The sequence below is a fragment of the Centruroides vittatus genome, unplaced genomic scaffold (genome assembly GCF_030686945.1).
Source record: "Centruroides vittatus isolate TY-2023 unplaced genomic scaffold, ASM3068694v2 scaffold_861, whole genome shotgun sequence".
Lineage (NCBI taxonomy): Eukaryota > Metazoa > Arthropoda > Arachnida > Scorpiones > Buthidae > Centruroides > Centruroides vittatus.
The window spans coordinates 6,968,935-6,982,327 of NW_027122718.1; the positions used below are offsets into that span (position 1 = coordinate 6,968,935).

Below are 13,393 nucleotides of genomic sequence, written 5' to 3' on the forward strand. Positions count from 1 at the left end.
TTGTCCAGTTAAAATAATCAAAGAAGGAAGCACTTGGACACTGTCAAAAAATGGGTGAGGAAAACTGTTTGACTTTTCTGCAAGGCCTTATGAATGCAAAACCATGAAGAGAAACCAGATAATTTGATTATTAATTTTAAAAAATGAAGGCAAAGTCCAATAAAACAGTCACCCTTTTTATTCACTTCCATGATACAGAATAATATAATCAACAACCACCATGACCTTTGCAGGCTACTTAGTTGTCAAATATTTAGCTGGAAATCTAGATCAGTGGTTTCCAACCAAGGTGCCACAGCACACTAGGATGTCACAGTGACACTTTTGAGATGCTGAAAAATAGTGCTGAGTAGCACTATAACACTTCTTATGTGCATGGCCCCCACATGGTAGTAACTGACCTTGACCCTAGTATGGGGGCCCAGGTTCATGGGAGGGTCCAGTATGAAGATGACCAGTTTGTATTTTTTGCTTTGGTTGCACGATTTAAAAACAAGATTTGAAGTTGCAAATGTTGTATGTGAATTATTCTCACCAATTTTAGATTTCAAAAACTTAGGTGAAAGTGAACTTTCTGAAAAAGCAGCAAAACTTATAAATGCATATGACAGTGATCTGACAGAAGACTTAATCGGTCACCTTAAGAATATTTATAAGACAGTTTTCGGCACTGAAAAAATTCCCAATTGGAATTCTGAGTGTGATTTATGATAAAAAACTTCAGGGTTTATTTGCCAATATTAGTCTCGCAATTAAGCCGTTTTGTATGGTGCCAGTAACTGTTTCTTTGGCTGAGAGGTCTTCCAGTAAACTGGCAAATTCACTGAAGACATGGAAAAGAAACTCAACTGGTCAGGAGCAACTAAATAACCTAGCAATTTTGTGCATTAAAAATGATTTAGCTAAACAAACAAATTTCAGTGACATGATCAAAAAATCTGCTTTGGCAAAAGCCAGAAAATTTAATGGGAAATAATTTAATCAATAGTTTCTTTGGTTTTGTCTTGTCAATGTGCTTTGTTTTTCAATTTCTGTCATTCTTTCAGTTCTTGTGTTGGTTCCTATTTTGTTTTTGTTTTTAATGTTGTGTTCGTCATTGTAAAATTTGTCAGTGTAATTCCTCTATTGTCTCTAATAAATCTAATTTATGTTTTTGTAAATGCATGCTTAATTTGTGAATAAAAATAATAATTTTTGTTATTTAACTGCCTTATCATATCCCAAAGTGGCCACGGGGCCAAGTGATTAGGTCCCTTGCCTCACACCACTAAGGTCTCAGGTTTGAGTGAGGAGTTTGCCAATGATCCTGGTCTGGGGGTCCCACTGCAGGATGTGGGGACCATGCTTATGTGTATTAATAGAAGTATGAAAAGTGCAATAACTCTGCATTGATAAAGGAGGAGGAGGTGCTGCGAGAAAAAATTACAAAGTTGGGGTGCCACTATTAGAAAAAGATTGAAAAACATTGATCTACACATTAACAGTGTTTCTCCCAGTATATGAAAGCTCCAGCAATATTCCCAGTGCCATATAGATGGAAGAATGAAAAACATCCACTTGTTCCCATTTCAGCTTTGGAAAATTTTTTACTTTTTAATCTGATATATTTCTTGTTTTTAAGGAAAATTTAAATTTATTTGATAAGATAGCCTACAAAGAAAGATCATGATCATCATTGATTTTATTCTGAACAATGGAAGTGAATAAAAAAAAGGGTGACTGTTTTGTTGTATTTTGCCTTCACTTTTTTAATTGATATTAAAATTGTCATTCTGTGAATTTTAAATGACATTTTTAATTTGAAAATTGTTTATTCAAAACCAAAAACATTTGAAATAACTAAATAAATTCAAGATCTTTAATCAGTTTTTGAAGTAATTTACTTAAAAGCAATAGGTTAATGTGAGCCTAGGTATACAAAATGGCGGCGCTTCCGGTCCCATCTTGTTTGCACACGCAAATGTGCAAACAAGATGGCGACCGTCGACAATAACCTAAACGTGCCTATATTTAAACTTTTTTAAAACTAAAACATTTTTAAAACGTAAATTTGCTACTTACTTTTTCCCCTGCTTTTGGTTACTTTTCTTACTCTTGGACCAGAAACGAAAAATAAAAAAGTTATCATACTACCTATAAATTCAATCGATGCATGGACAAAGTGAATTACGAGATTCTATACATCAGTGGTTCAAACAAAATTTGCCTGTATTGTACATAAATTTTACTCCTCTTAAGAACTGCAGTCTTACAATTCACATCTCTCGCCTTTTCATCTACGATAGGCAGCATCTCCATAGAGGGTAACACCTGCGATCCACAGCCACCTAGCCTTCCATGTGTCGTTCATTGTCTTTCAGGTCGGAAATCACTATTACATATCCTTGGTTATGACAAATTTAACATGTTTAACACACATTTACACACTTTTAAACACATTTAACACATTTACACACTATAAATGCACATTTAAACCACGTTTAAACACATTAAACTTACATTTACACACTTTTAAACAGATTTAACTCATTTACACACTTTAAACGCACATTTGAACCACATATAAACCCTTTACAAAATTTTTACCTCACTTACACAATGTTAACACACCTTTAATACACTTTTATGATATTTAACACGTATTAAACACATTAAGGACAAGTTTAACATGTTAATTACCATTGACAAACTTTCCTCCTCGATAACTTTAGACTTCGAGTAAATTGTACAAACTTTAAAAAAAGACACTTTTTAAAAAATTAACAACGTGCATAATCCGTCTACATCGTAACTAAAATTCAAAATTCACATTATTCCTCATGTTTCCTGAACGGAATTTTTTGATGGATATTTGCATACGAAGGCATCATTACTATCAGCGCCATCTACATTTCTTTTCTAAAAACACTTGCCATCGAGGTTACCGGAAGCGCCGCCATTTTGTATACCTAGGCTCACATTAACCAAGCAATAGTGATGATTAAATTATAATTTTACAATTAAAATTTTAACTATATATTTGTCTGGTAAAATTAAATGATACTAAAAATTTTCTTATAAACTTACTAAGAAAATTTTATAATGTTTGCTATTTCTAAATAACTTACCTTGGCATATATTTACTTGCTTTTCTCCATGAAAAACCAGTTACCGCTCTTGGATGAGCAAGATATATAAAAGTATAACTAACATCATTTAATATCGATGATGACCGAACCATTTGAGATGTAAACATTCCTGAAATAAGATAGCATTATTTAATCATTCTCTTGGTTAATAATTTTTCATTTTAGTAAATGTACTGTACTGTACATCCAAATAATCATGAAAGTTATTTACCTGCAACAGTTTTGTAATGTACAAACCTACTATATATTATATTATCAAATTTCATGTAATGATAACATTCCATAAACCATTATTCAAATAAATAATTACATTTATAAATTATAAATGCAAACTGTAATTCTGAGTCCTTTCAACATTACTACAAGTTTCCAATACTGCGATATTGGTAACTTAATATAATACAATTATAAATAATTTAGAAAAAAAACATAATTTGTACCAAGTTTAAATAAATAATTCAACAAATAAATGAAATATATAATTGCTTCTAAAATTTTACTTTAAAAAAACCAAATTTGGAACATTTGTTAACTATAGAAGAGTAGAATATTCAAGGAAAAATGCACATAGTAGAGTCACAGATTGGAAATGCAACATTTCTGTTGATTTTATCTAATAATAATTATAATTCAGCTATTTTGTAACACATTTGGATGTAATGTGTATTTTAAAATTATGTAATGTTCCATTTCCAAATTTTGTGATTTGTCAGGTAAACATTATATTTAAACATTTTTGAAATGCGTGTTCTTTCTATTGGAATTTAAGGGGTGACATTCAATGTAAAGATTCCTGAAGACAGGCGTTAAACACATCTACGAATGTTGGTAAAAAAAATAATAAAATGCTAATGTAAAGAGGTGTGTTTTCAGCAGAAAACAATATCAATATTTGAAAAAGTGAAGATGTTAAAACACATCTCAATAGTTAACATTATGAAAGTCTCTTTTTATAACAAATTCAAACAGATGAATCAATTTAACAGTAAATAAATTAAGTATTTTCATTAAATTAGACAATGAAATTTTCTTAAGTTATAAAGAAATGTAGTTGATATTTTTAAACTGTTTTGTACTCAAGTGTTCGTTCTTTATTATTGAAAACATTTTAATTATTATTATTACTACACCAATTATATACAACTAATCATATTTTGAGTTATGTCTAAAGGAATTTTAAATTCCTTTGTAAATATTTTGAAGATCAAAACAGAGATCCAAAAACTTGCTTAATATGTTTTTGACTTTTGAATGAAAGTCCGTTATGTAAATTTTATTAATAACTTATTAATCATTATACGAGTTTATCATCACAGATAGATAAATATGCCATAATCTGCTGAAAGATTTAATAATTAAAATATTTAGGAAAATCTATATAAGAAATATGAAATGAATCTACTATCCTCAACATGTCAGAAAATTATCTTATAACTTGTGCCATCAAGACTGTAAACTATATTTCTTTTAGATCCTTAAAAATTTCAATATATAATAAAATAATATAACAAGAAAATATTTATAATAAATGAGGTAAATATTTTCTAAAATTATTATTATTTAATTAAATAATTTCTTGACAGATGATAATATATATGAATCTGATATGAATCTGAATGACAGATATGAATCTGATCTATCAAGTCAGATTCATATAATAATTATTTTTGTAATTTAACTCTACCATATCATTCTGTAACTTATTTCATTACTCACATCAAAGTTAGATATAGGAACTTACTTTTTAGTAGTATCTTTCATTTTTGAAATTACACTTATCCCTCGTTTTACACAGTACTTTTTTTACATGTTTTCGCTTTTACATGGTTTAAAAAATAAATGTACAAAATAAACTGGCTATGATCAAAAGGAACAATTTTTAACTCTAATCTACATCTATATTCCAATCCACCTTAATTATATGTTATAGTTGATATTTAGGATACTAGGTGACAGTTTTATTTCAATCCGTCAAATAGTAACCGATAAACCGATATAGGGTACTCCCCCATACGCATGAAGTTGCATTCATTGCACGTAGTTTTAAACCAGAAAATTTTAATTTTTCATATTCGTAAGTAACAAACGATTACATTATTTTTAATTACATTTTTTACATTACATTACAGAATTACATTACATTTTTATGAACCTTTCAGATTTTATTTTGTGTTCCTTTGTACTTTGTATTTAATTAATAAAAGAATATATTTTTTTGCCTTTCAATATTTTTGTTTGATTTATGTACCTTTAAAAAATTAAAAAAAATTCATAATTAATAAACAACGAAATTATGCATTTTTTGCATACTTTTCGATTTACACTGTTTTACATTCAAAAAGATACAAATTTGATTTACACGTTTTTCTCAGGAACCTATCATCCGTGTAAATCGAGGGATAGGTGTACTTTATAGCAAAGAAATTGCAATTGTATAATATGATATTTCAAATATATGCTTATTACACTTAAAGAGAAATTCAATAAATTGTCAAAATATACAGATTAATTTAATCATTATAATAAAAATAATCAGATACTCTTCCTGTGTAACATATATTAAGATATTCATAGGACCCAATAAATTTTAAGAAATTGATCTTACCTGTCCATCAAAATTTAATTAACAATTTTTTTCTGTATTAAAACAAATTCTTAAAATGTATAATTAATTACAGTTACTCATCATGCTATATTATTATTGTTATATAAAAAATTTTTTCTTATGTCAAAATAAGACATAAATTAATAAATGCTTTAGTATAATTTATTACATCCTAATTATGTTAATAATTTCCTTACCTTTTCTGCTTTCATACCACACTTTAACCAATCTATCTGTTTTACCAACAGAAGCAAATAATGAACCATCTGGCGAGAACTTCAATAAATTTACTGGTTGAGCTGTTCTGGAGAAATAAAACTATATTAAATATCTAGTATAAATATTTCAACTTTTAGAATAAATAATCCTAGTTCTAAAATTTTCAAGTTTTGAATAATTGTTTGTAAAAAATCAGCAAAAAATCAGAAATGTAACACAGATTGTTTCAAAATGATCTTTGGAGGATTTTTTAGGGAAATACTGCAGGAGACACTCTGAGTTCATATTAAAGAGAGGAGCATTAGATTTTACAGGAACTCAAACAGTTTACAAGTGTACAAGCCATTATTTTTCACTGAAAAAACAGTAATAGGATTGGCATATCTGGATATGTTACAGATGTGTCTTATGCTCCAGTTGCTCGATGACCCACAGTTCATTTTTCAACAATATGGCTGTCCTGTCCACTTTCATAGCAAAGTCCATCTCTACCTGGATACAGAACTGCCAGGCATTGGATAGGATATGGATGTGAAAATAACCAATAAAGGTAACCCCCCGTATAACACGGCACTTTTATAGCACGGATTCACTCTAACACGGTTTGGAAATTAGGTAAAACCCTTGTACAACACGAAATGTATTTAAAACTTACCAGTTGACGACTCTCATGCTGAAATCATCATATAGGATGAATAATCTCTGGTAAAATATTTACTTAAATAAGTATTTTACCCATAAAAAATTCTACTATATAAAGCTGAAAAACTGGATTCTATCACTGTATGCCAAAAATGGCTACTAGAGGCACCCCTAGCAATTATTTAAATTAATTTAAATTAAAAATATAAATTCTTTTATATATATTTTATATTTTTACAGTATAATATTCAGTATATAATTATTTTTATTTGTAATTTTGTATTCCCCGATGCTGGCATCGGCCTTTTGTGAATCATAAATCCAATTTAAAGAAGGATTTAACAGCATGTGTTTTTAATTTTTGGAACCTAACCCCCCCCCTTTTCGCACTAGTTCTTTGTTTCGTATAACACAGATTCGCATAACATGGTAATGTTTTGGAACGCAACTCCCATGTTATACGGGGATTAACTGTACTTGTTGCTTTGGCCCCCAAGTTCACCAGACCTCACATCATGTGATTTTTTTTTGTGAGATTATATACAAAATAAAGTTTGTCCCACCATTGCCATGACATATCACCAATCTAAAAGAGCCTATTGTTCAGCAGTGTCCATTATTGACAGATTCATGTTGTAAAAGGTGTGGCAAGAACTGGATTACCATATCAATGTATATGGCATACATCCATCATCTGCCATGTCATCCGTGGTGCATATATTGTACATTTTTAAGTGTTAAAAAAAACTGTTTGAGTTCTTGCCTCATCCAGTATTAGTTTTGTTGAAGTAAATTCAATACTTCTCTTGCAGTGACTTTTTGTAGCATTGAAAAATGTTATTAAATTCCCTGTAGGGCCATCCCTTATTACATATAATGTGAACTTATATTTCGGAACTTTCAATGTAAATATTCAAATCATAGTTTGACTATATTATACAGTATATAATTTTGAAAGATGTTAGCATTCATGATTCAGGGCTCCCACCAAGAAAGAATGAAAAAGTAGGACAATTTTAAGAACAGTATTTTAGTATCATTTTCTTTAAAATGTTAAAAATACCATTGACTTTCAGTTCTTATTATTATTTTTTAATTTCTACTTCCTTCTTAATTTCTAATGTAATTTTTATTTATTCCCATAGTTTCCAAATGAAGAGCTCAGATGCAAAATGTAATAAGTTCATTAAGAAAAGATTGACACATTGCTTAGATTTTACTTAAATCTGTTCTCTGGACATGCTATTATTTGCATTAAACCATTATATTTTGTAAGCAAATATAAGATTTGGTGTTTTTTAATAAATTCTAATTTAATAATGTAATAATTTCCTTCTTGATCATAAATAAGTTCTTTAATCCAATTTTTAAGAAAAAAAATGGACATATTGTAAGGAGTCAAAGTCCAATTGTTATTTTTAGTTATAGTTATTTTATTTTAGAGGTCTTTTTTTTTTTTTTTTTTTTGAGAATGAAAACTCTTAAGAAACTCTTAATGTACTAAAATTCAAAAAGAAAGGTGAAAGATACTAATTTGCATTAGTGACTGATCCTGTGATGCACACACATGTAAATAGGGCAGTGCGAGATACACTGAGAACAAGATAAAAGATGACACATCCATCCAGAAGTGTGATATACCTCCCAACAGCAACCATCATAGAAGCAACCTGTCTGTCATTCTTAACACGCGATCAGTGTAAGAAATGTATACTTTGAGTACTTTTTTGGTGGAGATTTGAATCAATTTTTGACTTGATTTGATGTATATAATCAAAGAATTTCTGTAATTATTGATTATTTTGTTGTTTGACTTTTGAATATTTGAAATATATACTCTTACTAACTCTTGTTATAATTGATTATTGTTGTTTATATAATACTGATCAATTTAATAAATATTTATTGTGAATTTGTACTTATAAGTGTTTTGGATTATTATATTTTATTCCCATAAAGTCCAGGCCTGGTACTTAAATTGAACCCTAACTTGTAACCCCACCTTTTGCGTCATGCAATACGTTACAATATTATCTTTTGCATCTGAACTCCTGAACTAAGTACTCTTCCTCAGTCAGATAGCATTCCACAATATGATTGCAGTATGCATCTGACTGGAGAGGAGTACTTAAGGTACTTGAAATGCATTTTGAGACTCCATAAAATTTCAATGCATCAAGTCATGTGTTGATTAATAATTCTGTTAAAAGAAGAAACAAGTTTATTATTTCAGATTCATTACTGACATCATCATCATGATCATTATCATCATGTTTTTGTATTGCCACCTTCTAAGACAGAGAAAGTGTGTCTTAAAATCATCAGATACAGTGATTTATAAAATTTAGTTTCTATAAATTTTATAAAAACTAAATTTTTACAAATTTTATAAAATTATTTTACTTTTGTTTTGTACTTGAGTAAAACAATAAAACTGTTTTACTCACAGTATGTGAGCTCCATCACCCTTCTTATTAAGCCACCTACCAATTACTCACTATATAATGCAAAAACTTTTGTAAAAATAAATAAAAACAAATACAACAAAACCTCTCTTATGAGTCTATTCATTTTTTCTCTCCTTATCTCTGCTGCTTGTAACAAGTCAGCATATCTCTTGTTTATGCTATCATGTCATATATATTGCACATATCTGAATTTTCTTTAAAACTTGACTGATTTCTTTCCAGTATTTTTATCATCAAAATAATGACTCTTAGTTATGTTCAATAATTTAATAGTAGATAATATGACAACTTCATTTACTAACTTGCATTTCCAAATGCAGTTCCATTTAGATTGTTCTTCAAAATCAAATGTAGGCTGATCTGAATCATTTACTTGAAAATTTATTTCTTCTTGGATTACATCCTCTGTTTTTGTTGATAAATGCCACATTTGAATATATTCTCCAGCTGTTAATAATTTACTACCTAAAAAATAATTGAAAGGAATAATATTCAATAATCAATAAAATTCAGAAATTGCCAATTAAAAACTGGCAACCTAACATTGTTTAAATTTATAGAAATCTAAACATAAATGTAAAAAATTATAAATTAAAAAATTTTGGATTAAAGAATTCTTTTAAATTATTTAGAGAATAATGCATTAGTCAGTCTTATAAAATGAAACCAATACATTCATTGATACTTAAAAATAGCAAGACATTCTTTAAAAAGAACTACAGGTATCCCTCGTACAACACAGCATTCTAGAACACAATTTCACTCTAACACGGTTCATAAATTGGGAAAATCTCCCGTTCAACACAGTTTCCTGTTTTGTTATAACATGATTTTGAAAATCTTCTGTACAAAACTTCACAATCAAAAACATAAAATATTAAAAACACAAATGAATTAACATAAAGTATATATAGTTTTTGTAACAAATGAAAAATTATATTATACAATCCACTTTAGGGATTCCACTTTTATCTATTCATGCCTAAGAATGGCCTATTAACTGGATCAAAAATATTAAAATTTCTCCAATATCACTCACTGTTAAACAGAAATTGCTTAATATTATATATGCAAGAATAAAAATATTATAAAAGCATAAAATTTATTTTGTCTTTTTTGTAAAGAAATAAAATTCCATATTGTATTTTATTATATTTTACTTCATGTTTAACTTAAATGATTCTAATGAATATAATTATTACAATCATCATTTTTTTTCTGTCACACTTATATTTTAAAAAGCAAGATGCATAGGTTCATCAAAACAAAATAATTCAAATAATTTATATAACTTTTTAAAATTCATTTAATACGGACAAATATTTTCAAATGCACAAACAACCTTCTTTAAGTTAAATTCATTTTGTGATATATAAAACACCTCAAATTTTAACTGAAAACACACATTAACAGATGAATTTATTATCTGATTATTAGTAGTAACAAATTATTAGTTAAATATATTTCAATATGTCATTAAAAATTAGCAGTTTTAATCAAAATATTTTGAGTAAAATTGCAAGTAAGGCAAACAATGAATATATATTTTTGTGATGATCCAATAATCAAGCAATTAGTCATAGTAATGTCAAGAATGTATTAACTAATCTCAGCCCACCGGCGAGTTAAAAAAAGCATAAAGATATGTCTTATTTACAAATTAAACTCATATATAATAATCAATCTGAATCATATAATAAGAATTAAATAAACTGAATACAATAGAATATACTAAATAAATAAACTAATAATAAATAAATTGGATATAATATATAATTAAAATAAAACTATTATTATTACTTATAATAAAGAACATACCATCTTGATTCCAAGACAATACATGGATATAGCAATCAGACTCAAAAGTTGCTGTCTGCACCCATCTATAATCTAAACGCTATTATATACATTTAAAAAAAACATTTATTTTAATATAATAATTTAATCCAAAATGTTAAAATACAATATATAAGCTATTACTATTATAATAATAGGTTTCAATAAAAGAAATTTAAACATTATGTACACCTAAAATATTTTTTAATTTTTAAATATTTAAAAATTTAATTTTTATAAATAGACATAACATAACATAAAAATAACAATTTAAATTATACTTGTATTATTAATGCAGACATAAACATTATTATTTAAAATTAAATAGAATACAAAAACTGAACATGTGAAAACATGATTTTGTTGTGCATTTTAATAAACAAACTTTTATGAAACAATTTGATAATTTATTTTTGTATCTAATGTCTTTAAATAATAAAGATTAAATTATTAGGAAATGATACTAAAAACAATTCTTATGAAATTCTGCAATGCAATTTGTTTATACATATAAAATGAAACAAAAAAATTTATTGAATTAGCTTCAGTTTTATATTTAAATAATTATCCAGTTAAGTTTTATAAGTATCCTTGTAAATGAAATTAAAATATTTTGAAATTTTTATTTAGAAAATGTATTAAAAATGTTATATAGTAAAAACTCTCATTTGTTATTGTTATTTTTTTGTATAAATAATTCTGATTAAAAAATTTATCTTTACATGCTCTTCAAAGCATAAGTATTAATTATGATAAACATATAATGATAAATTAACGAAATAATTTTATGTTGTTGCAATTTTAAGTGAAAAACAGATTCCAGTCTAACTGATAGTGTTCTTGTCTTTCTCCTAGTGAAGATGCTCACTTGAGACTAGCTTTAAAATTTAATTGTCTTCTTCTTCTATAAGTTGATTTACTTTAAAAAGATTGTTTTAAGTTTCTTGTTAATTTGGTTCCATTTATTTTGTGAAAACAGAGGCATTAAATTTTTAAAAACATTTGTTACCAGAATTCATTAGTAAACAACAAAATAAACTGATATTATTAATTCCTTACTATATTTAAATAAACAATGATGTTAGATAATTTCTTAATGTATTTTAATGTATTCTTAATGTAAATTAAAAATAAATAAATAAATAAATTTGTTATACTGGATTTACAGAAGGCAGGAAATAAATTTAATATAAACAATTGAATTGACAAACTTTCAGTGCAATGCATTTTACATCATCATCTAATGATAATTTTATTTTCTCTATTTCTCACCAAGATACTAGTTGTTATTGAATATAAATTGCAAAAAACAGAAATAAATGTTAGGTTTATTTGAAACCAATAACATAACAGAAAATGTAACTGATATTTTTTGATGAAAGTATTAAATTTAAAATAAAAAACTGTTATTAATAATGATCTAACAATCAGAATAGAATGTAAATTGAAATACAATTTAATAGAATGTTTTAAACATAAAATAATTATTTAGCATTAAAATATGATGATAACCCTTATATTTACATCACAATAGTTATAAATAAATGAAAAAAATCTGTAAATTTTATTTTACAAAGTTTTAACCTCTAATGTAAATTCTGAGAATAAATCTTCACTTTCAATTTCTCTTTTTTTATTTTTGTTCGTTATAAAATCAAAACTTCTAGAAATATCAATAACATGAATTAGATGTTAATACATAATTTCATCATGTATTTCCTTCAATAACTGTAAACTACTATAAAACTTTTAAAAGATAGTCTTCATCATTTGAAAACTGCAAAATACAATGATGGAAACAGATTTACAATTAGAAATAAAATCAAAAATTTTCCTAATTTGTCAGATTCAACTAAATAAATTTATTATATTATTATTGATGATTTATTGTAATGTATTTTAAAATTACTTTATTATAAAGCATTATCTTACATGAGATGAATTTTCATTTAATAATGGAGTTGGTTCATATATACAAATTTGTCTTCCATATGCAGCAGCAATCTGTAAAAAATTTAAGAAACAATATCAATTTAAAAAAAAAAAACATTTTATTACCATATTTACTCACGTATAAGATAAGGTTCTCATTTATTTTTCACTGCTTCAAAAACCTAGGTCGTCCTATACACGTGAGCAAAGGATTCTGTGTGTTATAGCCAACCTGGCAACACGTCCCCCACAGTGTCTTTGTTTCAAGTTCATTCTTACCATGTGTGTTTCATATAAATAATTAGAATATTTTTTAAAATAAAAATATAAAACTGATGATAAGTAAATGTTTTGAATATTAACAGTATAAATTTAATGGTGCCAGTTCTTGTACCCCAGTTCCAAATAAAATTATTTTATTCTTTTAAGATCTGTGATTATTTGGTCTAAAACCCAAAGCGTTTTTGCAACAATTTCTGTGAACTGTGTATAGTTCATGCTACAATTATACGTCTATAGTCTATCATAAGTTCATACCTACCGAAAAAAAAATTAAGAGAGAC

The 13,393-nt window shown here is 26.9% G+C and overlaps 1 protein-coding gene across 2 annotated transcripts in view; it reads right to left on the reverse strand.

Annotated features, from left to right (window-relative positions):
• The window catches only part of Rbcn-3A (Rabconnectin-3A), a 161,001-nt gene that overhangs the window by 122,937 nt on the left and 24,671 nt on the right, over positions 1-13,393 (reverse strand). For both annotated transcript variants that reach the window (XM_067288460.1, XM_067288459.1), the window contains exons 4-8: positions 12,831-12,902; positions 10,881-10,959; positions 9,365-9,527; positions 5,931-6,037; positions 3,108-3,237 (exon numbers count right to left, since the gene is read on the reverse strand). In XM_067288460.1, the coding sequence (XP_067144561.1) occupies positions 3,108-3,237; positions 5,931-6,037; positions 9,365-9,527; positions 10,881-10,959; positions 12,831-12,902 (551 nt within the window). The remainder of the gene's footprint in view (positions 1-3,107; positions 3,238-5,930; positions 6,038-9,364; positions 9,528-10,880; positions 10,960-12,830; positions 12,903-13,393) is intronic.